Below are 25,268 nucleotides of genomic sequence, written 5' to 3'. Positions count from 1 at the left end.
TGTAGATGCCCTCTCAGAGAACACTGTCACATGGGAGACCTCCGTAGTATTATAAAAGGAACATTAGACAATGAGTGAGGATACTGGCTGCTGCCCCTCAAGAGCTCTGAGACCTCGGACAAGGATATTACTTCTCTTAAGACCCGAACTCCACCTATGTGACTGGGGGTACATAGAATACCTGGAAAGATTGGAGTGTGGACTAATGAAAATTCCATCCATTAAATCACCTAAGACAGCGCCTGATCCTTAATAAATGTCTGTTTTAGAGTGCCTGCTAAATGCACTCCTTCATGTTCGTCTGTCCTTTTTGCTGTGGTCACTGCCTTTTCCAGGCCTCTCAGACATCTTCACTTGCCTGCCTGGCAGCAGAGGTAGTGGTTAGCAGCAACAGCTTTGGAGCTGGGTAAAAGAGCTGGTCTTAACCATGGAATCTGGAGTCTGTCTCTTAAGCTCTCTAAGCTTCAGTTTCCTCCTCTGTACAATGGGGATAAGAACGTCTATCTAACCAGGCTGTTGTGGGGATTAAGTGAGACAATGAATGGAAAGGGCTTAGCACGGTGTTTGGCACAAGATTAAGGGTACGATAAATAGTAGTGTTATTCTTCCCAAGAGGCCTGACCTCCTTTCAGCTTCATCCTCTTCCACATTCCTCATTTAGCAGCACTAGTCAACCCTCTTCACTCGAAGCGGACCTTGAACTTGTATACTGGAGGGGCACTGCTTAGAAACAATTCCTTCCCTCTCCGATATTCTCAGTGTGTCCTACACTATTCATTCTCGGGGCCTCAGATCTACTCTGCTTCTCAGTAATTTTCAACTTCACTAGCCTTCTCTCTTATTTATGCAGCCTTTATCTCAATACTGGACCTGAGATCTTGAGGAAAGATGTTTTCCTGCGTAGCATATTGGAAAAATACTTCCTCTCCTCGCCGGGCCTCAACTTCCTTACGTGGAATGAGTCCACTGGACTGGAATGACTAAAAGAGTCCTTCCAGCTCTGAGATCTTAAATTGACAGAACTTAAGTAGCAAGGACCTTGTAGATTACCTTGTTGATTACCTAGTCCACCCCTCTGCTATTCCAGAAGAGGAAACAGTGCTATTTTTCCAAGGGGGAAAACTTAGTGCTATTCTGTCTGGTCTCCGGGGCAAGTCTTCCCAGAGGGCACGCAGCCTTGTTTTCCTATCGGTGCAAGGGGGTACTCGGCGCCTCCAGGGCTCTGGGAGCCGGAAACACGTGTGTGCTCACCTACGTGTACACACGTGAGCACACCTACAGCAGCAGGGGGCGCTCGGGCCGGCAGGGGGCAGCACAGACCCAGCTTGCAATTACCCGGCGCAGCCCCGAGGGAGGAGGGCGTGCTGCAGTCCCGGCGGCGGCGGCGGCGGCGGCGGCGGCGGCGGCTGGAGGTGCAGCCTCCCAGGTGGGAGGCTGGGGCTGCGGGCGCAGGAAGAGGCGCCTTGGGAGCGGGCGCTCGGCGGGGCCTCCTCGGGCCCCGGGCGCGGCGCGGCGAGTGGGAGCCAGCGCGCCAGGACCACGCAGGCGCCCTGCTCCGGCTGGCCCTCGGCCGGCGCGCGGCGCGGGCTGGCCCGCAGCCCGCCCCTGCGCCCCCGCAGCCCCACGGGCCGCCGCAGCCGCCCGTCGGGAGCAGCCATCGGCAGCCTGCGCAGGCCGCCGGCCCAGGAGGCGCGGCGGCGCCCGGCGGCGGCGGCCCGGGACGGCCCCAGGCACTCCCTCCCGCCTGCGGCCACTCAGCCGGGCTGGCCCGGCCGGCGCGCCTGTAGCAGGCGGCCGGAGCGCGGCCTCGGCCTCGGCCCGAGCTAGCCCCGGGCCGTAGCCCGCGAGAGGCGGCGCGGGCGGCCGAGGGCACTGACGGCGTCGCGGGGCGCTCCCGGGCGGCGGCGCAGCGGCAGCGGCGGCGCAGGGGGCGGAGGCAGGGGGCGCCCCAGCCAGGATGCTGCGGTTCCTGCGCGGACAGCACGGCCCGCCACTCCATGCAACTTGCCCGCGCGGGGCGCGGCGGGGCGCGAGGCCGCCGGGCTGGGGGACGAGCGCGACGGGGGGCTGCGGGGGGGCCCGGCCGCCGCCTCCTCTGCGCTGCCCACCGCGCCCGGGGGCAGCGTGTTCCCGGCGGGCGGCGGGCCCCTGCTCACCGGCGGCGCGGCCGTGCACATCTCCGCCGCCGGCGCCGCCAAGGCCACCCTTTACTGCCGTGTCTTCCTGCTCGACGGGACCGAAGTGAGCGTGGATCTGCCGGTGAGTGACGGGGCCGGTCTGGGGCACTGGCACCTCGCGCCCCTGGGAGCAGCTCCCCCTCCCCCAGTGCTGGCCTCGGGGGCGCTTCCCTTGCACCTCCCTGGGGATCCCCTCCCCCATCCCCTTCTCCGAGCACTCCTCAACTCTGTTTCTTCTTGGGCCACCCAGTCCCGGTCTCTTCTGGGGCCCCACCTTTGGCCCGCGCCCCCTCCTTGGCACATTGTGCCGCGGCGTTCCGATTTCTCTGGCGCCCACCTAGTCCTTGGGGCCTCGCCCCCTCCCCAGTACACACGGTCCCCAAGTCCCGAGACCCCGCCCCCCTGACGCGGGTGGCCGGCGCGCCCCTTCCGTCCCTAGCTTCCAGCAGGGGTCTTCCTGATACTGGGTTGTTGGGTGGAAGATGTCAAATCAATGTGAGGCCGTCCGTGGGTGTCCAGCTTGTCCCCCTTAATCTCGCCATCAGGCCTTGATGAGACAGCAGAGAGGAGATCCCCTCGCCTGCTGCTCGGCAGGCGCCCCAAGTTTGGGAGGGAGGGTTTAGAAGACCATTTCTGCTCTCTGCTGATCCCCTCTGGGTGCACCCTACTCCCATTCCGTGAGCCCCATCTGCCCCGCAGCCTCGCAGCGGGTAGGGTGACTTGGGAGCTAACTCTAGAGTCGGCTCTCTCGGACCTGTCCGCCTTGCACCGACAGAGCCCTTGCTGGGGCGCTGGGAGTCGACCCCGGGGTGCCCACGGGGCCAGGCGCGCCTGACTTTCTCCCTCGGGTACCGTGCGTGGGGTCGGCGGGGCACCCCAGGGCAGCGGCACCTGGGCCTGCGTCCCGGGCACCCGCCCACAGGTGGTTGCACCCCCGCCCCGCGCCAGCTGAGAGCTAGGCCGGCGCTGTCGTCCCCTGCAGGGCGTCCAGTTACCAGTGAGTCTTCCTGGCTGAAGGGGCCAGATCAGATCAAATCAAACCACACATTAACTGGGCGCCCACTGTGCACCCGGCGCTGCGGCAGACGGTGCCTTCGGGAATTTCTGGGTGTGACTGAGGACATAGCAGTAATTGAGCTTTAGATGAATGTTAGATCATCTCGAGGATGTCAAGGGAAGAAATAACATACCCGTGCTTCCAAGGAAGCATATAGGCCTTCCTGGGTGCGAGAAATGTTTGGACTTCATGAGAGAACTAGGAACATGTGAAAAGGGTCTCAGATGGGAAAATCAGAGCCTGCCTGGCTTGGAGTTTAACGCTTCCCGGTGTAGGTTGAATTTCGAGACAGTTTCAATTTATGGCAATTTTATTTTTGTGGTTCTTTGTGCTCTCCATAAGATATCATTTTGCTACGAAAATACCCTTTTGGGGCCTTTTTATTGATGGAAAGGGAGCCAACATTCGGGTGCTTAGAGCTGTTGCCTTTAAAATAGCATTAAAATGTTACTGCTCCCCAAGAATGAGGCTCTCCAGCCTTTATTCAGCTGAGAGAGGAGGCCTGAAGAGCCGGGGAGGAGGAGAGGGGAGCAGGCTGCCTCTGGAGTGGGCAGCTTGTGTTAGGAGAGGATGTGGCGTAGTTTGCATCTCGGATCTGGGAAAGGAATGCTATCCTTGGGAAGTTTGACAGTGCTCCTTGCCTGTGGTTTTCTCATCTGTTCCCTGGGGATGATTCGTTTATAAAATGTATTGCTTGTCAGCTCCGTGAGACAGGCTTCAGTGGTGTGCATGGTGAATAGACCCAAACAGGTACACAAATGAACAGGTTGGGACAGGAAGGCTGACTGATTCCAGCCAGTGTAGCCCTCACTGGAGCCTGGTGGGGGAAGGGGATATTTGCATCCTAAAAGGTTTCTTCACTTTATAAAAGGCTGCTTGACAAAAGAATTCCCCCGTCCCAGATATTCCTAGGAAGGCAAATTTCTTGATTCCTTTATGATGTGACTTAGTGGAGCCCACATTTTATGTATGCGCGCACACACACGTATATGCCCCCTCTCCACAGGCAGATAAAAAGCAAATGCTGGCTTGTGTCACGTGAGCTCTCAGGTAGGAAAGATGAAGAAAAATTGCCAGTGGGCACAGCTCATCGATTTAAAGATTTATTAGATATTAGGACTGCATCACAGTCTCCTACATTCATCTTCCCAGATCTGAGTGTGTGTTCCTGTAATTAATTCTGAGTTACGAGGTTAATGCCAGGCAGCCAGCTCCCCAATGCGTTTGTAGCATTTGCTGCTCCTCAGACCCACTTCACTGGGCTCACTCTTTATACTGTCCTTTTTGGCATTTGGCCCCACTTGTCATTATTCTCTTTTGTGTTCCTGGATTTTTACCGCTTCCTGGGCCCTGGTGTTGCCTTTCTGCTTGTCGCAAGATAGGATTTACCTTTGACCGCGATACCCCAAGCTGGCTTCTCAGGCACCCAGAGACGTTGCCGGGCTAACTGTGTCTCCTTTGTAATTAAAACCCTCAGGCAGCGTTAGCCTTGAGAATTCCTTTGCTTAACCTCCTAAAAGTTGGCTATGTGCTGTCATAAACCTTTTTATTAGCCCTAGTTAGGACGCTTGTGTTCTGAAATTGTCCAGAACACAATAACACCCTCAGTGTGACTGTGCTGTGGCACCTCAGTCCAGTCCAGACCGCATTTATTGGGCGTCTCCCATGTGCCGAGCTCTGTGCTGCAGACACAAAGGTGAATGAGATGTGGCCTGGAGGCTCTTGGGAAACTCAGGTGAAAACAGGTTTCTTTTATTCTGGGTGATGCTAAGTGATATGACAGGCACACCCAGACAGGGTGCTGTGGCTGGATGGGATGGGGGAATTGGAAGGACTTCCAGGAGACTTTGACACTTGAGATTATAGGGTCTCAGATCCAGTGTCCCTTGGCAAAGCCATGGGCCAATTGTTATATATAATAAAGGGAAAAGCAGCTGCAATTGTTTCTTCTGATAGGACTTGGAACCCCCTTCTCTAGTGGTAGGTTGAGTCACCTAGCATCCCTGAGTGTTCTGTTTTTGTTTTTGTTTTTTGGATATGGGGTCTCATCCAGGCTGGAGTGCAGTGGTGTGACCACAGCTCACTACAGTCTTGATCTCCTAGCCTCAATCGATCCTCCCACCTCAGCCTCTCTAGTAGCTGGGACTATGGGTGTGCACCACTACACCCAGCTAATTAAAGAATTATTTTTATAGACATGGGGTCTCACTATATTGCCCAGGCTGGTCTCAAACGTGTAGGCTCAAGCGATCCTCCTGCCTCAGCCCCTAACAGTGTTGGGATTACAGGCATGAGCCACTGTGCTTGGCCCCTGGGTGTTCTTAATCTTTGCTATAGATAGTCAGCAGCTTTTCAATCTTTGATAAAATAAAATGTGAATAAAAGGATCTTTTAAAAAAAACTGTAACATGCAGTCTAAAGTGGACTTGCTGTACAAACCCAGCTTCCAGATGAGCCCTTGCTCTCCCTACCAACCAGAGTGCCAGCCTGAGCCAGTCCTCTTCAGAAACCCTGGCCGTGCCTTGGACAGCACCTCCCTCTCCTTAGCCCAGCCCAGCCCTGCCCAACCCTCAGGTGTGGTCTGGTCAGAGCAGGGCAGGGCTCCCTCCCTCAGTCTGCCCTAGACGCTTTCCTTCTATTAATGCAGCTGAAGATCCCATTAGTGTGCTTGGCAGCGGCACCCACTGTTGACTCATATTAGCTCTCTGTTGACTAAATCCCTGGCATCGCTTTTGCTCGTGTGGCTGTTGCTCAGCCCTGCCTCCCGTTGCCCTGTGTGCTCAGTGTGGAAAGCTGTTAGGACGTGTGGCCGGCCAGTTAGTACTCCCGCCATGCTTTGGAGGGAACGGCCCATTGTTGCATTTGGTGGTGCAGTTGCCTTCCCTGCATCTGGAACTCGACATCGACTCATTGTGGTCCAGTGCAAACATGGGGGATTTCAGAATTCGAAGATCTACCTTTGCATATTACACCCTGGCTCTGCAGCTTTGGACAATTTCAGCTCTCTGAGCCATTGACTTCCTGATCTTTCAAATGGGGATGTTGGGAGGATTCAGTGACGGGAAGGCCTCAAGGTGCAACAGAGTGCTGAAAGGTTGCTAGTAGGTTGTAATCTTAGAAACCTCTCCTTCCTCTACTTTGGACTCTGGAAAGATTTGAAGAAGTTTCCAGTAATAGACATTAAAAAAAAAAAAAAAATGCTTGCCAGGCAGGCTAACCATTGCTTGGCTCTTCTTTAGTGGAAATTGGAAGTTGGATGTAGTATGAGAAATGCTTTTTAAAAGTTTCACTTTGGATGTGAGAAGTGATGTTTTTTCAGCAAAAACAGGATAATGCAGGTTTTTAGTATTTTAGGACTGAAACCTCTGATCTGACATAACATATGTGATACAACATAAAGGTTATATGGCTTGTTTTGGAGTTGAAAGGGACCCTGGACAGCACCTCCCCCGCCCATTGGAGAAACTGGAAAACTGTGGTCTGTGTCTATAAAGTGACTTCCCTTCAGTCAGTTAGTGAAAGAGTTGGAACGGGCTGCTTTGAGAACCCTGATTGTCAGCGTCTGAAGGTGTCAAGCGTAGGGTCAGCAGTGGGAGGGAAGACTAACCCCACGTCCTAACACAGGATCATGGAAGGGGGTTGGGGTACGTTCCTGGCAGTTGGAAATAGAACCGATTTTCCCAAACAGTGGAAAAACTGGATCCCTGTGGAAAATGATCCCAACTTCAGTGTTCACAAAGTTCATCTGGGACTTTTTTTCTTCCAATTAAAATTCCCAGAGCACACCGCCACAATTTCTTTTATTTATTTATTTATTTATTTATTTATTTATTTTTTGAGACGGAGTCTCGCTCTGTCACCCAGGCTGGAGTGCTGTGGCCGGATCTCAGCTCACTGCAAGCTCAGCCTCCCGGGTTCCCGCCATTCTCCTGCCTCAGCCTCCCGAGTAGCCGGGACTACAGGCGCCCGCCACCTCGCCCGGCTAGTTTTTTTTTTGTATTTTTTAGTAGAGACGGGGTTTCACCGTGTTAGCCAGGATGGTCTCGATATCCTGACCTCGTGATCCGCCCGTCTCGGCCTCCCAAAGTGCTGGGATTACAGGCTTGAGCCACCGCGCCCGGCCACAATTTCTTGATTAAGTATATCAGGAAGCTCAACTTTTAACAAGTTACTCCAGGTAATTCTGATGCAGGTGGTCTCTTCACAGCCAATGAAAAACCCTGGCTCTAGAACTGTGAGAACAGAGGCAGCTACACCATGCATTATAAACTGCTGTAGCAATGGGGCGAGGGGTGGTAGGGGGGTTGGCAGTCTTTGAGCTGGGGTTTGACCTGTACTTTAGGGAACCCATTTTTGTCACAGTGGAGTGGAGGGCTAGAGGAGGGACTGGAGACCAGTCGTGCCATTGCAATTGTCAGGTAAGGGGTGATGATGGCCTGGGTAGGAGAAGGGGGTCATGGTAGAGCAGCTCACAGGTGGAGTCAGGTGGGTGTGTCAGGGAGGGTGAAGGTTTGAGATAGGGCTGTCTTCACTCTTCACTGGTTGGGAAGAATTAAGAGATTCCCATTTCTACCCTTTCCCAAGGCTCTGGCTGCCATGGGCACCCTGGCTTATCCAAGGCCTCTGGGTGGCTTGCTTTTTCTGCCCCTGTAGGGTAGGTATTGGCTAAAGGTGGCCTTCCAGTGCTTACCCCACTCACAGCCCCTCAGACCTGGAATGAAGCCTTGGATATCTAGTGAGTCATGAGTTTGTGTTATTTTTGGAAACGCCTCCTTTGTTTTAAAAGGAAGACTGAGGTTGGGGATGAGAGAGGGGTAATGAACACCCTTCCCAAAGAGGGTGTCACAATACAAGCAAGAGCACTAACTGCCCTTCTACACTTGCCGGATTTGTCAGTGTTAATAAGGGGCGGGGGTTGGCCTGCAGGGGGAAGGGGCCGCAGCCCAGCCTCTCCAGTGCCAGTAACATGACCCTACACTGGTACAGGGCTCTGAACAAATATTAACTTGCTAAGCACTTTCACGTGCATAATCTCATTGAATTCTGTTCCTAGTACACTGCAGTGGATGAAGGCACAGGTCTGTTTCATTTTGAAATAGCAGAAGGTCGATGGGGGTGGGGCCTTCCCTTAAATTCTTGCGTGGGGACTTATAAAAAATCCAGCCTGGCAACCACAGAAATCCTCCGCCTACCATTTGTCCTCAAAACACGTGTTCCATCCTTGCCCACTGCTTGACTCCCTTTGGCCAGCTGGGGGTGGGCTCCTCCCCGGGCCTCTCTGCCCTGCCTGGAGCCTTCTCCTCCAGTGGGAACTGCACTCCAGTTTCCACCTGTAGCCCATGACTGCTGCCTGTGGGCAGGGTCAGCTGCTGATTCATCTGGGTGTGTTTCCCAGGTTCGTGTGTGTGCTCTCCTTTCATTTCTCATTTACAATGCGTTCATCAAAGACCCATTTGAAAATACAGAAAGGTTGGAACCACATCTACAGTTTCGTTAGATAAGCACTGTTAAAATTGGGGTGCCCTTTCATCTGTGCTTTCTTTTATATTTAGATGTAAACATGTTTTTAAAATGATGAACTTATATGGGTTGATGGAAGTGTGTCTCCTCCCGACCTCACACAGTTGAATAAGGATGTTCGACCTGGAGCTTGTGTCTCTTTAGGGTGAGGCCCTCGGCCCTCCTCTCTACATTTCCTGGGACTCTTAGCTGGGGTGGGGAGCCCCCCAGTGCTGGTTAGCCATCTGCGCTGTGTGCTGCCTGTTGCCCCTGCCTTGGTAGGAAGCAAGCTGCCTGGCACTCTGACCCTCCTCACCACAATTACCTTCTCTTGCTGGCAGGTTAAAAGGTCTTGTTGATGTGACCTCAGAATCCCCTTGCATCTGAGAGTGCCTGCTATGAGGTGGTCTCAACTCCTGCCAGCCCAGGATGCCTATGACTCTGCTACCAGCCAGAGCTGATCTGGCAGAGTGGGGCTGGAGCCTGGCAGCATCCCTGGTGTGTCCCCCACCAACCCTAATCCCTCTAATCTCACTCCTTCTGCAGCCTCCGTGGCCTCTCTCTAGAGCTGGATTAATTTTACTAGTCCCACTTGATTTTAATTTCTGGTTTATTTTAAATTGTTTTCCAAAATGTTTTTGTTTGCTCACAGTGTGTTTTCTTCAGTTAGCAAAGGCTTACTGAGTACTTACACTGCAATAAGCATGAGGGAGGGTATTGGAGAGAGAATAGTGTTTCTTCAGCTCCCAGTCTTGAGGGGCAGACAGAGTAAACAGATGCCCATAACCAACATGGGGTGGTGCCAGGGGTGAGCAACTGAACTGTGGGCTGGAGTTAGAGAAGGTTCTTTTTTTCTTTTTTTGGTAACATTGGGGGTCTCACTATATTGCCCAGGCTGGCCTGGAACTCCTGGCCTCAGGAGATCCTCCCACCACGGCCTCTCAAAGCTCTGGGATTACAGGTGTGAGCCACCACACCCAGGCAGTTGGAGAAGGCTTGATCCCCAGAGTGACAATGGACTTGTCCCAAAGGATGTGTAGGAGTTCAGCTATATCTGGGTGGAGGGAACAGAAGGTGCGAACGCATGGAAGATGGAGGTCAGAAAAGCCCCCATCCCTGGGCTCCAGGTTACTTGGGGTAGGGGAGCCAGATGAGCTCTGGCTGTGTCCCTGGATCTGAAGGGAGTGAGTGAGTGGGTACCCTTTGAAATGAAGATGATGTCGGGAGCCCATCTAGGTGATTATCTTGTTGAATCCTCACAAAAACTGTGGTGATGGTTACTGTTATTATTCCTGATTTGTAGAGGAAAGAATCAGGGTTTAGCAGACAGGTTAAGAAACTTGCCCAAGGTCATGTAGCTAGTAAAGGCAGACTCTAGCTTGATTTGTGGTCTGGGAAGGTCTCTGACAGCACAGCTAGGTGAGGGGAGTGGGAAGGCTCTGAGCTTGCCCCAGAGGTTCCGAGCTGGATGGAGACCCCTGAGCGCCCCAAAGGGTTTCCACCTTTGTAGGCCACTTGGGATCACATTTTCTTCTTTAGTTAGACTCATTGAATGTCATTTCACTCGAGTGCATAATGGTTTGATGGCCATAATTCAACACTCAGATCAGAAGTAGGTGATGTTTTTAAAAAGTGCTTAATAGAACTACATTAAAATTATCTCAAAGAAAAACATTTTCCTATTCCTATCCTGCTGCATAGCAACTGGTCGGTTTCACTTTGTTCCTTTCCATCTTGGTGCTTTTGTATACATGTTTATAAGCGTGGTGTATATCCTTTAAAACATTTTTTTCTTTTCTCCTCCCCATCCACATTTCTTGACAGGCTTCTCACCAGTTTGGTGCGTATTCTAGAATACTTAAATTCAACCCTTATTCTGTGCTGTGTGTGATGTGGTTTGAGTGAGTAATACCTGTCTCTGGGGGCTTGGAGGTTGATATGCAAAGCACCTGATCACTTACGCATCAGGCAGCCCCGTCTCCAAGGCGTGCAGAATCGGTGTTGCTTCCCTTCATCGCTGCCGCCTGGGAAGGTGCACGTTATCATCCCCTTTGCAGATGGTCTTGGAGAGCAGATGGCCTCGGGCCACTCTGCTAGTAAGTACAGGAGAGCCAGATTGAATTTAGGTTTCCTGACTCATTTTCCAGTGCTCTTCCCCTCAGCCCATGCTGTGCACACCCAGCCTTCCTGTGTTGAGTATGTGTTCTCTTAGAACTCCCTGGGAAGGTCAGAATTTCATGCAGTAAAATCCCGTGTCTTTTCTGAACCACTTTGCCTTTCAGCATCTCTGGCATTTGGATTCTGTCTACCATTTCTCAGCATTTTTTGCAGGTTCTTTTCCCCAAAGTCATAGCTGGCTGAGTGCCCAGCATTTTCTTCCTGAAGCTAAGAACCGGAAGATGATATCCCAAGGGTCCTGTCCCGCCCGTGGGATCTTCCGGTGCTGCCTTGTTACCCAGCTCAGCTCCCCCCGGGTGGAATGGTCTGCCCTGCAGCTGTGAGGATGCCAACTGCCTGGTTCAGCGGGTGCCTGCAGAGCTGGCATCCCTCCGCTCTGTGGTTTCTTTTCCATGCCTGTCTCATGAGCTGAGTGTTGTCTGCAGCCTAGCATTCGCTCAGGTGGGTTGAAGTCGGCCTGATCGTGCATCTCCTTTGCTCTACCTGCTCATTTGCTCAGCTGCACCTACCCTGAATTATGAATTTTTTGAAAATCGTGGTATTAATATAAATAACATAAAATTTACCATTTTAACCGTGTTTAAGTGTATGCAGTTAAGTGGCATGATGTACATTCACACTGTTTTGCAACCTTCGCCACCACCGGTCTCCAGACGCTTTTCTTCTTCCCAAACTGAAACTCGGTCCCCATTAAACCCTAACTCCTTATTTTCACTTCCCCCAACTCCTGACAACCACCATTCTACTTTTTTGTCTATGAATTTAGCTACTCTAGGTACCCCATAGAAGTGGAATCCTACAGTATTTGTTAATGTTCTCTTGTAAGAGTATACCACATACAGTTTATCCATTCATGGACTGTGGATGTTTATGCAGGTCTGGACTGTCTTAACTCGGTCCTACCCATTCACTTGTGACACTGCCACCAGAGACTTGGATGTCCCCAGCCCTCACCTCGTGGTTTTATTCTTGGATTCTGACACCTCTTCCCCGGGACTCTTCTGCGTCGTGCTGATCATCTTCCAAGGCTGTCTGGGCTTCGTTTGGGGGTGTGTGGCAGACAAGTTTTCTCCCCCTTACATTTTTGTCTGAGTTGCTCAGTGTTGGCAAGCCCTCTGTCCAGCACATTCTTTAGATTTTTAAATGATGAAATATAAATACAAAAGACTCTCTATAACATGAATAGTTTTAGCAAAATAACACAATGAACATCCTTGTGCCCACCACCCAGCTTAGGAACAAAGACCATCACCAATGCTGTGAAAGTCCCCAGATGCTCCGCCTCAGCCACATTCCCCTCCCTCCCTCCTGAAGTTTGTCTTTCGTCCCTTTCTTTTCTTTATAGGTTTTCTGCATACATACCTTTTCCTAAACAATATCATGTTGGTTTTGCAGATTTGTAAACTGTATACACATGAGTTTTTCCTTCAATATTGTGTCTGTGAGAATTCGTGTCAATAAGATGACTAGAGTTCTTACTGTTCTGTAGTTATTCCATTGCATGCCTATACCGGAATTTATGCTATGTGGACATTTGGGATGTTTTCGCTTTGGAACTATTAGGGAAAAAAAATACCACTTGAACTTTCTGAAATTGGTCTCTGGTGTACATGTGCCAGGAAGCATCTCTCCTGGGTGTGTACCTGGGAGGAAGAGTGGGCGGGGCCCTTTATAATCATACAGAATTGTTTTCCAGAGTCCCCACAGCATGTAAAAACTTTCCTACTCCATTCTTCTCCAACACTTGGCATTGTCAACTTCTTTGTTTGATTTTACCAGGATAGTGGGAGTTAGTGGGATCTTTGTGGTCTTTACTTTCCCCCAGTTGTTGATGGGGTTGAGTGTCTTTCACTTATCCATCCATCTCTCTGTGTGTGTGTGTGTGTGTATGTGTGTGTGTGTGTGTGTCTTTTAATAATAGAGATGGGATCTGGCTGTGTTGCCTAGGCCATTCTCAAACTCCTAGCCTCAAGCAATTCTCCCATCTCAGCCTCCCAAAATGCTGGCATTACAGGCATGAGCCACTGCACCTGGCCAGGGTTGAGTGTCTTTCACATGTTGTTAGCAATGTGTAGTTCCTCCTGGAATGCTTTGTTTCATGATTTTCACCTGTGTTTTTAGGTGGAGTTGTATTTTTCTCATTGGCCCCTGGACCCCATGAGATTGTCTCCCATATCCCCTTCTTCTTCTGAGGTCTTCTCGGTGGAATAAAGGAGAGAACACTGTAAGCCCCCAAATTGACAAGCTTCCCTGGCACGTCTTTCCTCACTAAGTAGGAATTAATGTTTTGACTTCACTTTCACTGTGAATGAGCTGAAGTTGGTTGCTGCTGGTGGCTTTTTGTGAGAGCAACTACGGGATCTATAGTATTCACATCAGCTCTGCCCACTCTTTTTGAAGTTTTTATTATGGAAATTTCTAAGCATATTCCAAAGTAGCGAGAACTATATATGGACCCTAAGTACTCATCTTCATTTCTGTACTTACCAGTTTATGACCACTCTCCTTTTATACCCCTCCCTATTGCCCTTTCCTGATTATTTTAGACAAATTCTAAACATGTAATTTTTCTTTCTTTCTTTCTCTCTTTCTCTCTCTCTCTTTCTTTCTTTCTTTCAAGACGGAGTCTCACTTTGTCACCTAGGCTGGGGTGCAGTGCGTGATCTTGGTTCCCTGCAACCTCTCTGGCTCCAGGATTCAAGCGATTCTCCTGCCTCAGCTTCCCGAATAGCTGGGATTACGGGCATGCGCCACCACGCATGGCTAATTTTTTGTATTTTTAGTAGAGACTGGGTTTCACCATGTTGGACAGGCTGGTCTTGAAATCCTGACCTCAAGCGATCTGCCTGCCTCAGCCTCCCAAAGTGCTGAGATTACAGGCATGAGCCACCGTACCTGGCCTAAACATGTAATTTCAAACATGTATTTCAGTATGTATCTCTGTAAGATAAGGACCACTTTTAGAAAAATAGAGTTGGTTGTGTTAGCACACACTTGTAGTCCCAGCTACTTGGGAGGCTGAGATGGGAGGATCACTTGAGTCCAGGAATTGGAGGCCAGCCTGGACAACATAACAAGACCTCATCATATATATATATGATATGTGTATATATGAGATATATCATATATATGTGTGTGTATATATATAACTGTATATACATAGTTCCCTAATACTATTAAAGCTTCTTAAAATAATGAACAATTATTTTTTAGTGTCAGATATTCAGCCAGTGTTCAAATTTTCTTCTGTGGTTTTCAGCAAGGTTCTGTCATTGCGTTTGATAAATACTCTATCTAAGGCTCATAACCTAAATACCTCCCTCCTCACCTTTTTGAGCTATTTATCTGTTGGAGAAGTGAGGCCACTTGTCCTATTTCAGTTTGTTACCTTCCGCGTTTTGTTGATTGCATCCTCAACATTGGTCACCGCTGAGGTACAGTTAGTACAGGGAATGGCCTTATTTCAAGCATCTGATTAGCATACACAGAGACCAGTAAGATCCTCATCCTCAAGAAGGCTGAGTGGAGATCAGCTGTTGAATGTCTTCCTCGAGCGTGGGTTCTTCCTCCCTCTAGCTCACTCCTGTTTGGGTCCCCTTCAGATACTTGGGAGGCCCTCCATGAACCCTTTCTGTCTCTCCTGGCTGGAGATGCCAGCAGACATTTTAGGGAATGCAGAATCAATGAGAAGGGAACTGGACCGAGTGTGGGGCAGCTTGAACCAGTGGGGTTCGCCGCTAAGGGAACCCTTGGAGAACACCTGGTCCAAAATCTCATTCTGGAGGCGGGGAAAGGCCTTTCCCATCTGCCTTGGAAGGCCTACGGCTGCTCACTCCAGCCTGCTGCTGCTCACCTGTGGCAAATGAGCAGTAATGAGGGTGTGACAAGTGCAGCTTCCTGCACGTCGCCCCCCAGCTCTTACGAGTGACATCCAATGAGCCTCTTTGCCTCTCTGAGACTCTGCCATCCCTTCTGAAAGCGACCAGAGTTCTCAACCCCGGCACATGGGGGCTGGAGCTTTCTCTAGCTCTCCTGCGCACACGATGGACGTGGGCATCATCCAGGGAAGGCCGGTAGACTGTAAAAGCCTACCGGGGTTAGTTATTAACCTGCAGCATACTCTTGACAGCCCATTCCGTGGCATTTCACCGACCGACCAGAGTCCTTTTATTGCTCTTGCCTGCAGGGGCCTGAGACCCAAGGCCCATGTCACCTTCTGCTCAGTCTGTTGCAATCTGTATTGGGTGGCATCAGCGCTGCTTTGATGGTAGCAAGAATGGCTGGTCAAAGTCCAGGGAGGGACCTAAGCTGCCTTGGAACTGGCCCAGGTCATGCACACAGCCAGCAGTGACACATCCAATGGGATACTCCAGGGTGGAACCTGAGAAGGGAGGTCTGGGATATGAGATATTGTAATGGGAGAGCAGGAAATTTAAGATCGGAGGTATTTGTTTAGGATACCTCAGTATTCTAGAGCTGTGGGATTTATTTTGCTTTGAAGTCCAGAGGTATTTAGCTTTATTCTGAAAGCGAGAAGTTCCTCTTAATTAAAGACGTTCCTGGGAAAAAAAAAAGGAAAAATTACATGCTGTCTTTTAAAAGGAAAAGGATTGTATGTACTGTAATAGAGTTACTGTAACATGTCGTTTATTAACTCACTTCAGGGAATGAGTTCTTGCACATAGGTAAGTTTTCCAGATAGTTACAGTTGCTTCCATTTACTGACAAGAACTGTTTTATTTCAGCTATTGCATTTATTTCTTGAAGAAGAAAAAAAAACAACTGCAGAGCATCTAGTAAGTCTGTAAGGCCCTGTGCGAGGAATACAAAATGGTCAAATGTATGGGCATTGCTCTAAAGGAGCCCATTTAGGGTGGAGTGTGGATGTTAATTGCATTACCTTGACTTTGCCTTGATGGCCCCCAGTCAGCGTGCTGAGTGCTCCAGCAGCCCCAGGCTTCTGCATCACCCGGATTCTTGGGTCAGCTCTGTATAGTGTCCCAGCCTTCAAAGCATTGCTTTATTCTGCCTTTTCAAGGGCTGGCTGATTAATAAGTTAATACAACAGTGGTTTTCGATGTTTACTGCAGGCTTAGAATCTTATGGGGAGTTTTTCAAAGTCCAGCTTCTAAGGCATACTCCAGACTACTACTACCAAGATTGCTGAGCTTGGGAGGTGGGACCTCTTCACCAGAATGTTTGTTGTTGTTGTTGTTGTTGTTGCTGTTGTTTTGAGATAGAGTCTCGTTCTGTTGCCCGGGCTGGAGTGCAGTGGCATGGTCTCGGCTCACTGTAGCCTCCACCTCCCAGGTTCAAGCTCTCCTCCTGCCTCAGTCCCCCAGTAGCTGGGATTACAGGCGCCCACTACCATGCCTGGCTAATTTTTGTATTTTTAGTAGAGATGGGGTTTTGCCATATTGGGCAGGCTGGTCTCGAACTCCTGACCTCAGGTGATTCACCCCCACCTCGACCTCCCAAAGTGCTGGGATTACAGATGTGAACCACTACGCCCGGCCCAGAATGTTTTAAAACTCTCCCAGTGATTCTGAGGTACAGTCAGGTTTGAGAAACAATGTTTTACAGGGCTCCTTCCCTTCCTTTTGTGTAGCGTTGTAGGTTTAGATCAGGCTTTCACCTTTGATTGTTTCATTTAATCCTTGTAGCACTTCCTTGAGAGAATTTTGAGTGTTCTAATTTAGTTCACCATTAAGATTTTGGCCCCGTATCCCACAACTAGTAAATATAGAACTAGACTTGGCCGGGCGCGGTGGCTTATGCCTGTAATCCCAGCACTTTGGGAGGCTGAGGCGGGTGGATCACGAGGTCAGGAGATCCAGTGCCCGCTTCACTTCTCACCTGTATGTCTGTACCTGTGCTGCCTTATTTTTTATTTTTATTTTATTTTTTCAAGACAGAGTCTCGCTCTGCCACCCAGGCTATACTGCAGTGGCATGATCTTGACTCATTGCAACCTCCACCTCCCACATTCAAGCGATTCTCCTGCCTCAGCCTCCCAAGTAGCTGGAATTACAGGCATCGGGCCACCATGCCCAGCTAATTTTTGTATTTTTAGTAAAGATGGGGTGTCACCATGTTGACCAGGCTGGTCTTGAACTCCTGACCTCAGGTGATCTGCCCACCTTAGCCTCCCAAAGTGCTAGGATTACAGGTGTGAACCACCGCGCCCGGCTTTTGATTTTGATTTTGATTTTGATTTTTTGAGACAAAGTCTTGCTCTGTCACCCAGGCTGTAGTGCAGTGGCTCAATCTCGACTCACTGCAATCTTCTCCTGCTGGGTTCAAGTGATTCTTCTGCCTCAGCCTCCCGAGTAGCTGGGATTACAGGCACCCGCCACCACACCCAGCTGATTTTGTATTTTTAGTAGAGACAGGTTTTCACCATGTGAGCCAGGCTGGTCTTGAACTCCTGACCACAAGTGATCCACCCACCTTGGCCTCCCGAAGTGCTGGGATTACAGGCCTGGGCCACCGCACCCAGCCTGTGCTGCCTTCTTATTGGCTGATTCTCATCCCTTAAGGGCCTAGCCATCTTTCAGGGCCTGTCTCAGATGATGCTGCATTTATGAAGCTTATCCTATCATTCCCCCCATCCTCTCCCCCAACCCCACCTTCCCCCGCTTCTCCCACGTCTCCCATATAGCATTCCCTCTCCTCCTAGGAGCTTGCAGGGCACTTCTTTGCCTTGGATGGAACCTAGCACATTTCATGTTATAGTAATTATGTAGTAATTCAAGCAATAGATAACATTATTGACCTTTTTAGTTTTTGCAAGTGATTTTTAAAATTGTGGTAAAATATACATGACACAAAATCGACCATTAGTGACATTTAGTACATTGACATTGTTGAGAAACCATCATTACTTTCTGGCTCCAGAATATTGTCATCACCCCAAAAGGAAACCCTCTACCTGTTGAGCTGTCATTCCTCCCCTGTTCCTAACCCCTGACAGCCACTAATCTGTCTTCTGTCTTTCTGGATTTGCTGTCTGGATTTTCTGGATTTTGTATTTCATATAAATAGAATCATGCGATATGTGGCATTTTATGTCTGGCTTCTTTTACTCAGCGTTATGTTTTCTTTTTTTTTTTTTGAGACGGAGTCTCGCTCTGTTGCGCAGGCTGGAGTGCAGTGGCCGGATCTCAGCTCACTGCAAGCTCCGCCTCCCGGGTTCACGCCATTCTCCGGCCTCAGCCTCCCGAGTAGCTGGGACTACAGGCGCCCGCCACCTCGCCCGGCTAGTTTTTTTTTTTTGTATTTCTTAATAGAGACGGGGTTTCACCGTGTTAGCCAGGATGGTCTCGATCTCCTGACCTCGTGATCCGCCCGTCTCGGCCTCCCAAAGTGCTGGGATTACAGGCTTGAGCCACCGCGCCCGGCCAATGTTTTCAAAGTGGATTGACCATTTACATTGTTCCAAGCCCTTTCCATGGCTTCACTCTGACCCCTCATGCCCCCATAGAGTAGGCAGTTTCTATTTGCATCCTCATTATACAGGAGATTGAGGCACACAGAGGTCAGGCAACTATGAGAGAACACACAGTGCCTAAGTACTCTTGGCCCCTGCACTGTCCTGCTGGTGTCTGCTGTTGACTTTGACCTTTAGAAGGGCAAAGATGAAACACCAAGGAAGAATTCCTCTATGGTATAAGAACAACATATGATACAGCTCCAGGAACAGAAACCATTAGAGGTGCGCCTCGGGACTGCAGATCAGAATTCCTGGGGTAGATTGTGCGCTTAAAGCTCTTCGCTTAATTGGAGTGAGTCAGATTTGCTGTGAATTTCCCACAAATGTTAGGGGTCAAGTATAGGATTGTATATCTAGTATTGGAAGCTAGCTGGCGTTCTAAGACCACTGAAATGTTGAGGAATGAGTCTTAAGGACTCAGAAAGGCAGAAGTACCCCAAGTAAAGGTTTCTTTTCAAAGTAGTGCTTACTATGTGCCAGACACAGTTCTGAGCACTTTATGTATCTTTACTTGGTTAATTCTCCCAAAACCTTTACAAGGTAGCTACTGGCCTGTTTTATGGATAAGGAAGCAGAAGTGCAAAACAGCTAAATTACCTCATCAAGGTCTTGCCACTAGAATGTGGTGGACCCAGGGAGTCTGGTTCCGGCATCCATCTGCTTCATTCTTTTCCCTTTAAAAATTTTTAATTTTCTTTTTTTGGTTATCACATACCTTTCCCAAGGCAGTGAGAACAGAACAGCCTAGTTGCTTAAATAGGAAGAGAAAACGGGAAAAGACATAATGGGAAAAGCACTGATTTTATTTTATTTTTTATAAAAGTTATCCGGTCATATCAGTTCTGTGCCTTTAAAAAAAATAAAAGGCTGGGTGTGGTGGCTCACAGCCATAATCCTAGCATTTAGGGAGACCGAGGCGGGAGGAGTACTTGAGCTCAGGAGTTCGAGACCAGCCAGGACAACATTGCAAGACACCCCTTCTCCACAAAAAGAAAAGAAAAAAAAAAAAAAAAAAAAAAAAACCAGCCGGGCGTGGTGGCTCACACCTGTGATCCCAGTACTTTGGAAGGCTGAGTTAGGTAGATTGCTTAAGCCCGGGAGTTTGGGAAACTTGGTGAAACCCTATCTCTCTCTCTCTCTCTCTCTCTCTTTCTCTCTCTCTCTCTCTTTCTCTCTCTCTCTCTATATATATGTATATACACACACACACAGTAGCCAGGTGTGATGGTGTGCACCTGTAATCCCAGCTACTTGGGAGGCTGAGGTGGGAGGATTGCTTGAGTCTGGGAGGTGGAGGTTGCAGTGAGTCAAGATCGTGCCACTGCACCCCAGCCTGGGAGACAGAGCAAGACCCTGTCTCAAAACCCACCCCCCAAAAGAAACCCACAACTTAAACAATAAAAATAAAAGTAATACATGTTTATTTTATAATGTTTAGGAATTATTGATTGAAGAAAGTTTAAAATAAAAATTGTCTATACAACTTTCACCAAGTGATCACTACTTCATTAACATTTTGGTGTATGTTCTTGCCTCTTTTTTTTAAGTATGGAGAAAAAGGTTTTTTTTAGTAAAAATGGGATCATACTATGTATACCATTTTTTTCTCCTTTTTTTCCTTTTCTCTTAGAGATGGAGTCTCAGTCTGTCACCCAGGCTAGAGTACACTGGCATGGTTGTGGCTCGCTGCAGCCCAGAACTCCTGGGCTTGAGTGATCCTCCTGTCTTAGCCTCCTGAGTAGCTGGGACTGCAGGTGCATGTTACTGTGCCCAGCTTCTTTTTTTTTTAATTGTGATAAAATGTAAACTTAATCTTTATACTAAATAAAGTGTAAACTTAATCTTTATACTATACTGTCTCTTATGTTTGAAGAAAAGCTTAGGGACATCTGGTTCTCATCATGGGAAGGAGAAATCTTATCTTTGCAACCAGGGCGGCAGCTGCACCCTGGTACAGAAGGATCCAGAATGGCCATGTTGCGAGAGGGCACATTACTGGGCCTTTATGAGTCATCATAGGCCCGAGGTTGGCCAGCAAGCTCTAAGGGCCTGTGGAGAACATTGAATCTTCGGGTGTGTTCCTAGTCTTCATGATAATCCCGTGAAGTCAGGATACCTCAGTATCCTGACAGGGATGATGTCCCTGTCAGTCATGGCAGAGCAGGTTCTGCTGTTCCCACTTGGCTAAGGAGGTAGCTGCTTGGGGCTGAATTGTGGCCCCCTCCATTTTCCCCGAATTCATCTGTTGAAGTCCTAACCCCCAGTACCTCAGAATGTGACTGTATTTGGGGATAAGGTCTTCAAAGAGGTATTTAAGTTAAAAGGCCCTAATCCAATATGACTGGTGTCATCTAAGAAGAAGAAATATGGACACAGATCTGTACAGAGGGAGGACTGTGTGAAGACAGAGGAGAAGACGACCATCTACCAGCCAAGGAGAGGCTGAGAGCAACGAAGAGACAGGCATTTATTGAGGACCTGCTGTGTACACAGAACCAAGCCAGGCTCCAGGTAGATAAAGACTAAGTCAGAGATGCCACTCTTTCCCCAAGTAACTGCCGCTTGAGTGAGAATATGTGTCTTTTGCATCTACAGAGAACTCTATGGTTTTTACATGCTTTTACCTAGTTTTGGTCGGCCTTGCTTCTCTGGGGATATTGAAAGTTGACTCTTGGTGGCCAGAGCTCTGGCATCATTGTTTGCTGCACTTGAGGTGCAGGAACTGGCATCTGTAACATGGGACCAAGGGAAGAAGCAGGACTTGAATAGTTTATCCACAAAAATGGTTCCGAATCCAGTTGGAGTTGTTTATTTATTTATTTATTTTTGAGACGGGGTCTTGCTCAGTCTCCCATGCTGGAGTACAATGGCGTGATCATGGCTCACTGTAGCCTGGAATTCCAGGGCTCAAGAGATCCTCCTGCGTCAGCCACCTGAGTATCAGTTGGGGTTATTTTTATCAGAAATATTTATCTCAACGCGTTGTAGCTTACCCACATAAGATGGCACGGGAAGTATGTAGATGTGTCTACACGAGATTAGCCAAAACTGCATATTGAAATGGCTTTTTAAAAATTCATATGCATTATACTGAGTGAAATTCACCTTAAAAGAGTAGCCTCTGTATGATTCTATGTACACGCAGCTCTAGAACTGGCAGAACTAATCTGTGAAGAAAACAAATGAGAATAACTGTTGCCTTGGGGGTAGGGAAGCTCAGGGATTGACAAGGAAGGGGCCTCCCAGGAACTTTCTGGGGAGATGAGAAGGGGCTGAGTGGTAGAGGAGTGTGGGGTACGCCAGTCCATTTATCAAAGTAGAATAGCTTAGATTTGTATATTTCAATGCAAATGCAATTTACTACCATCCCCAAAAAAGAAGTATAAAAAAATTAATGGTGGGCCGGGGAGGAATGAATAGAGGAAAAGATGATACACAGTGTTGATCATTGTCAAACCTGAGTGACAGGCGTTTACTGTACTCTTCTGTTGACTTTGTGTTTATTTGAAATTGTAATCTTTGTTGATTCCTCCTTCCGAGAAGTCAGCCTGTTGTCTCCTGGGGCAAATGCAGGATCTCAGGGCAGTAGGGCTGATGAGTGACGGTAAGAAGAGGGTTTGTTTTGTGTTTTCAGATTGCCATTTTATTTTTATGTTGTTGTTGGAAATATTGTTAGTGATGTGGAATAAATTAGGCATATATAACATTACAGGTTGAGCAGGGCTATGGTGGCCATGAGTGTAGGTATAATGAGGCTATTATTTTTTGTTAGTTCTGGAGTCATGGCTCAGTTGGGTAGAAATCCTGTTGGTGGGGGCCAGTCTTCCTAGGGCTATAGTAGAGTAACAAGCACTATGGATGTTACTAGTGGTAACTTAGTCCACATATAGGATAGTGATAATGTTGTAGCGCTTATATTTGTATTGATTTTGTTATTGTTGTTTATTTCTTTGTTTTTGAGACAAAGTCTTGCTCTGTCACCCAGGTTGGAGTGCGGTGGCACAATCCTGGCTCACAGCAATGTCCACATCCCGAGTTCAAGCGATTCTCCTACCTCAGCCTCCGGAGTAGCTGGGATTAAAGGCGCCCACCACCATCCCTGGCTAATTTTTATATTTTTAATAGGGACAGGGTTTCCCCATGTTGGCCAGGCTGTTCTCAAACTCGTGACCTCAAGTGATCTGCCTACCTCAGCCTCCTAAAGTGCTGGGAATACAGGCATGAGCCACCACCCCTGGCCTGTGTTTGTATTGAATGATATAAATATGATTACTGTTAATATTAGGTAAAGTAATGGATTTAAGATTGTGATGGTGGGGTCGTAGGTTAAAACTGTGGCTGTTCAACCTATATGAGTAATTGATGAATACGCTAAAATTTTTCAGAGCTGCATTTGATTGAATCTCCCTCAACCTCCCACTGAGATGGATAGTGCTGCAGTTGTTAATAGTATATTCAGGTCCACTGAGGGAAAGATTTGGAACATGATAGAAATTTGGGCTAGTTTTTGTCATGGCCCCAGCCACCCTGGCTGTAATCTCTGGACTTGTGTATTCTCTGCCCTGTCAGTGACCGTGAACTTTTAGCTGCTTCTCTCTGGCACTTGCCACCGCCCTGTTCCTTTGCTCTCCCTTTGATCTGGGAACAGACCCTCCTCTTCGGTTGACTTTGTCCCCTGCCCCACCTAGTCTCTTCTTATCTCTGCCTCCTCCCTCCTTCTGTGACTCGGAAGCCTTTCTTCACTGTGGTGAATCCACTTGGGTCTCATTTCTGTTCCTTGTAGGGTTGTGGTATGGCACTGGTGTGTCTTTGTTCATAGCTGCAAGCTCTGCTGTGGATGCGGGGATGGGGGTGAGTGGACCATTCCCACACGGCTGTAAAAGAGGCATGCTGTATGATTCCTTGTGTATGAACTTCAGCACAGGCAGGAGGAATCTGTGGTACCCGTGGGAGGAAAGAAAGAGGTGGAAATTGGAAAGAGGCACACGAGGAACTTTGCGAGGGGTCAGGAGTGTTGCTGGAAATGTTCTGTATTTTCACCTTCATGGTGGTTGTGGTAATTGCTTGAGTTGTGGTAATTCTTTGAGTTGTACATGTGGTAAATCTTTGAGTTGTACATGTGCGATCTGTGCACTTTTTCTAGGTACGTGATGCTTCAATTAAAAAAAACAAACAAAACTTGCTGCACACTGTGGCTCATGCCTATAATCCAAGCACTTTGGGAGGCCCAGGCAAGAAAGAGAATCTCTTGGGCCCAGGAGTTCGAGACCAGCCTAGGCAACATAGCAAGACCCACCACCCCCACAATCTCAACAAAAAAGAAAAAAAATTAGCTAGGCATGGTGGTGCATGCCTGTAGTCTCAGCTGCTTAGGAGGCTGAGGTGGGAGGATTGCTTGATTCCAGAAAGTCGAGGCTGCAGTGAGCCATGATGGCACCACTGTACTCCAGCCTGGGCAACAGAGTGAGACCTTGTCTTAAATAAAAACAAAAAATCTAGAGAGCCGTACAAGGTTCTTAAAAATCTTCCCATTCTACCTAAATAAATAAATAAGTAATCAAATTTGTATATTTTCTTGAAAGATTGGAAGATCCGATAGCATGGTCTGATTTCCCATGGAGTGGAAGTTGGCTAGATCTGTGTAGTGACTGCCCACCCCCCACCTCCATTCCTCATGACCCTCTTCGCTCATTAGAATGTCCCATGTCTTTACACCATCCAGCAGGAATTCCTCAGAGTGCCTGGTGTGTGGGTGGCAAATGTGTAGCCCCATTGCAGAATTCCCTCCTACTTTTGCTTCTCTAGGTATCTTAGAAGGAATAGGGACGATGCGGGCGTTCAGTGTCTGGTGTGGTGGTAGTCTTGCAGGAATACCTTTGGACGTGGTGTACTTTTTTTTGTAAGAATACTTTTGGACAATACCTGGGACATTGGAGCCCTGTGTGCTCAATCGTTCTAGATAAATTTGTTCTGCTTGAACTGGAGAAGATAGGGGTTAGCAAAAAATTGGTCATCTCATAGCAGTTAAAAGATGATGAAACGTTACCTAGGTGTTTGATTCTGTAAATCATTTCCTATTTGTGTATTCTAAAGTAACATTTCATCATAGTACTAGTTAATGCTTGTTCCTTGCTTGGCATTCAGTTGTTGCTTTTCAAAATGCATATATGGGCCAGGCGCAGTGGCTCACACCTGTAATCCCAGCACTTTGGGAGGCTGAGGTGGTTGGATCACAAGGTCAGGAGTTTGAGACCAGCCTGAACAACATGGTAGAACCCCATCTCTACTAAAAATACGAAAATTAGCTGGGTGTGGTGGTGGTTGCCTGTAATCCCAGCTACTCAGGAGGCTGAGTCAGGAGAATTGCTTGAACCTGGGAGGCGGAGGTTGCAGTGAGCCGAGATCGCACCACTGCACTCCAGCCTGGTTGACAGAGCAAGACCCTGTCTTGGGGAAAAAAAAACCGCATATATGATTGGGAAATTTTCTTAGTTAATAGGTAAGGAAAGGCTAGCTTTTTGTGTGGTGAACTTATAGTTGAGATTCTTTTCACAGTAGCTCACCCTAACCACAAACCACAGACCTCAGGGAAATAATCTTGGTAATCTGTACAAATTCAAGCCTAAGGAGAGACTGTCAGCATCACACCTTTCTTTTCTCCAGTTGAACGTGTCATTCTCTGCCTTCTTCCTGCAAGTGGCAGTGACTTTTTTTTCTTAAGACTACTGACTCACCCAGAAGAAAAAGGCTGTCTATAAAAAGACAACTTTATTTGTATACTCCTCCATCAGATGAATGGATAGTGATGCCTCGGTTATAGTTTTATGGCCCTAATAGCCAAGCTCACCGTAGAGAGGGTTAAAGG

The 25,268-nt window shown here is 48.5% G+C and overlaps 1 protein-coding gene across 1 annotated transcript in view; it reads left to right on the top strand.

Moving 5' to 3' along the window:
• The first annotated feature begins 1,997 nt into the window (after positions 1 to 1,997).
• The window catches only part of EPB41L4B (erythrocyte membrane protein band 4.1 like 4B), a 150,394-nt gene continuing 127,123 nt past the window's right edge, over positions 1,998 to 25,268 (top strand). Inside the window, 2 exon segments of the mRNA XM_021927289.2 lie at positions 1,998 to 2,080; positions 2,082 to 2,259. Coding sequence (XP_021782981.2) covers positions 1,998 to 2,080; positions 2,082 to 2,259 — 261 coding nt within the window.

The sequence above is a fragment of the Papio anubis genome, chromosome 13, assembly GCF_008728515.1.
Source record: "Papio anubis isolate 15944 chromosome 13, Panubis1.0, whole genome shotgun sequence".
NCBI classification, from domain to species: domain Eukaryota; kingdom Metazoa; phylum Chordata; class Mammalia; order Primates; family Cercopithecidae; genus Papio; species Papio anubis.
This window is presented reverse-complemented; position numbering and strand designations above follow the sequence as displayed.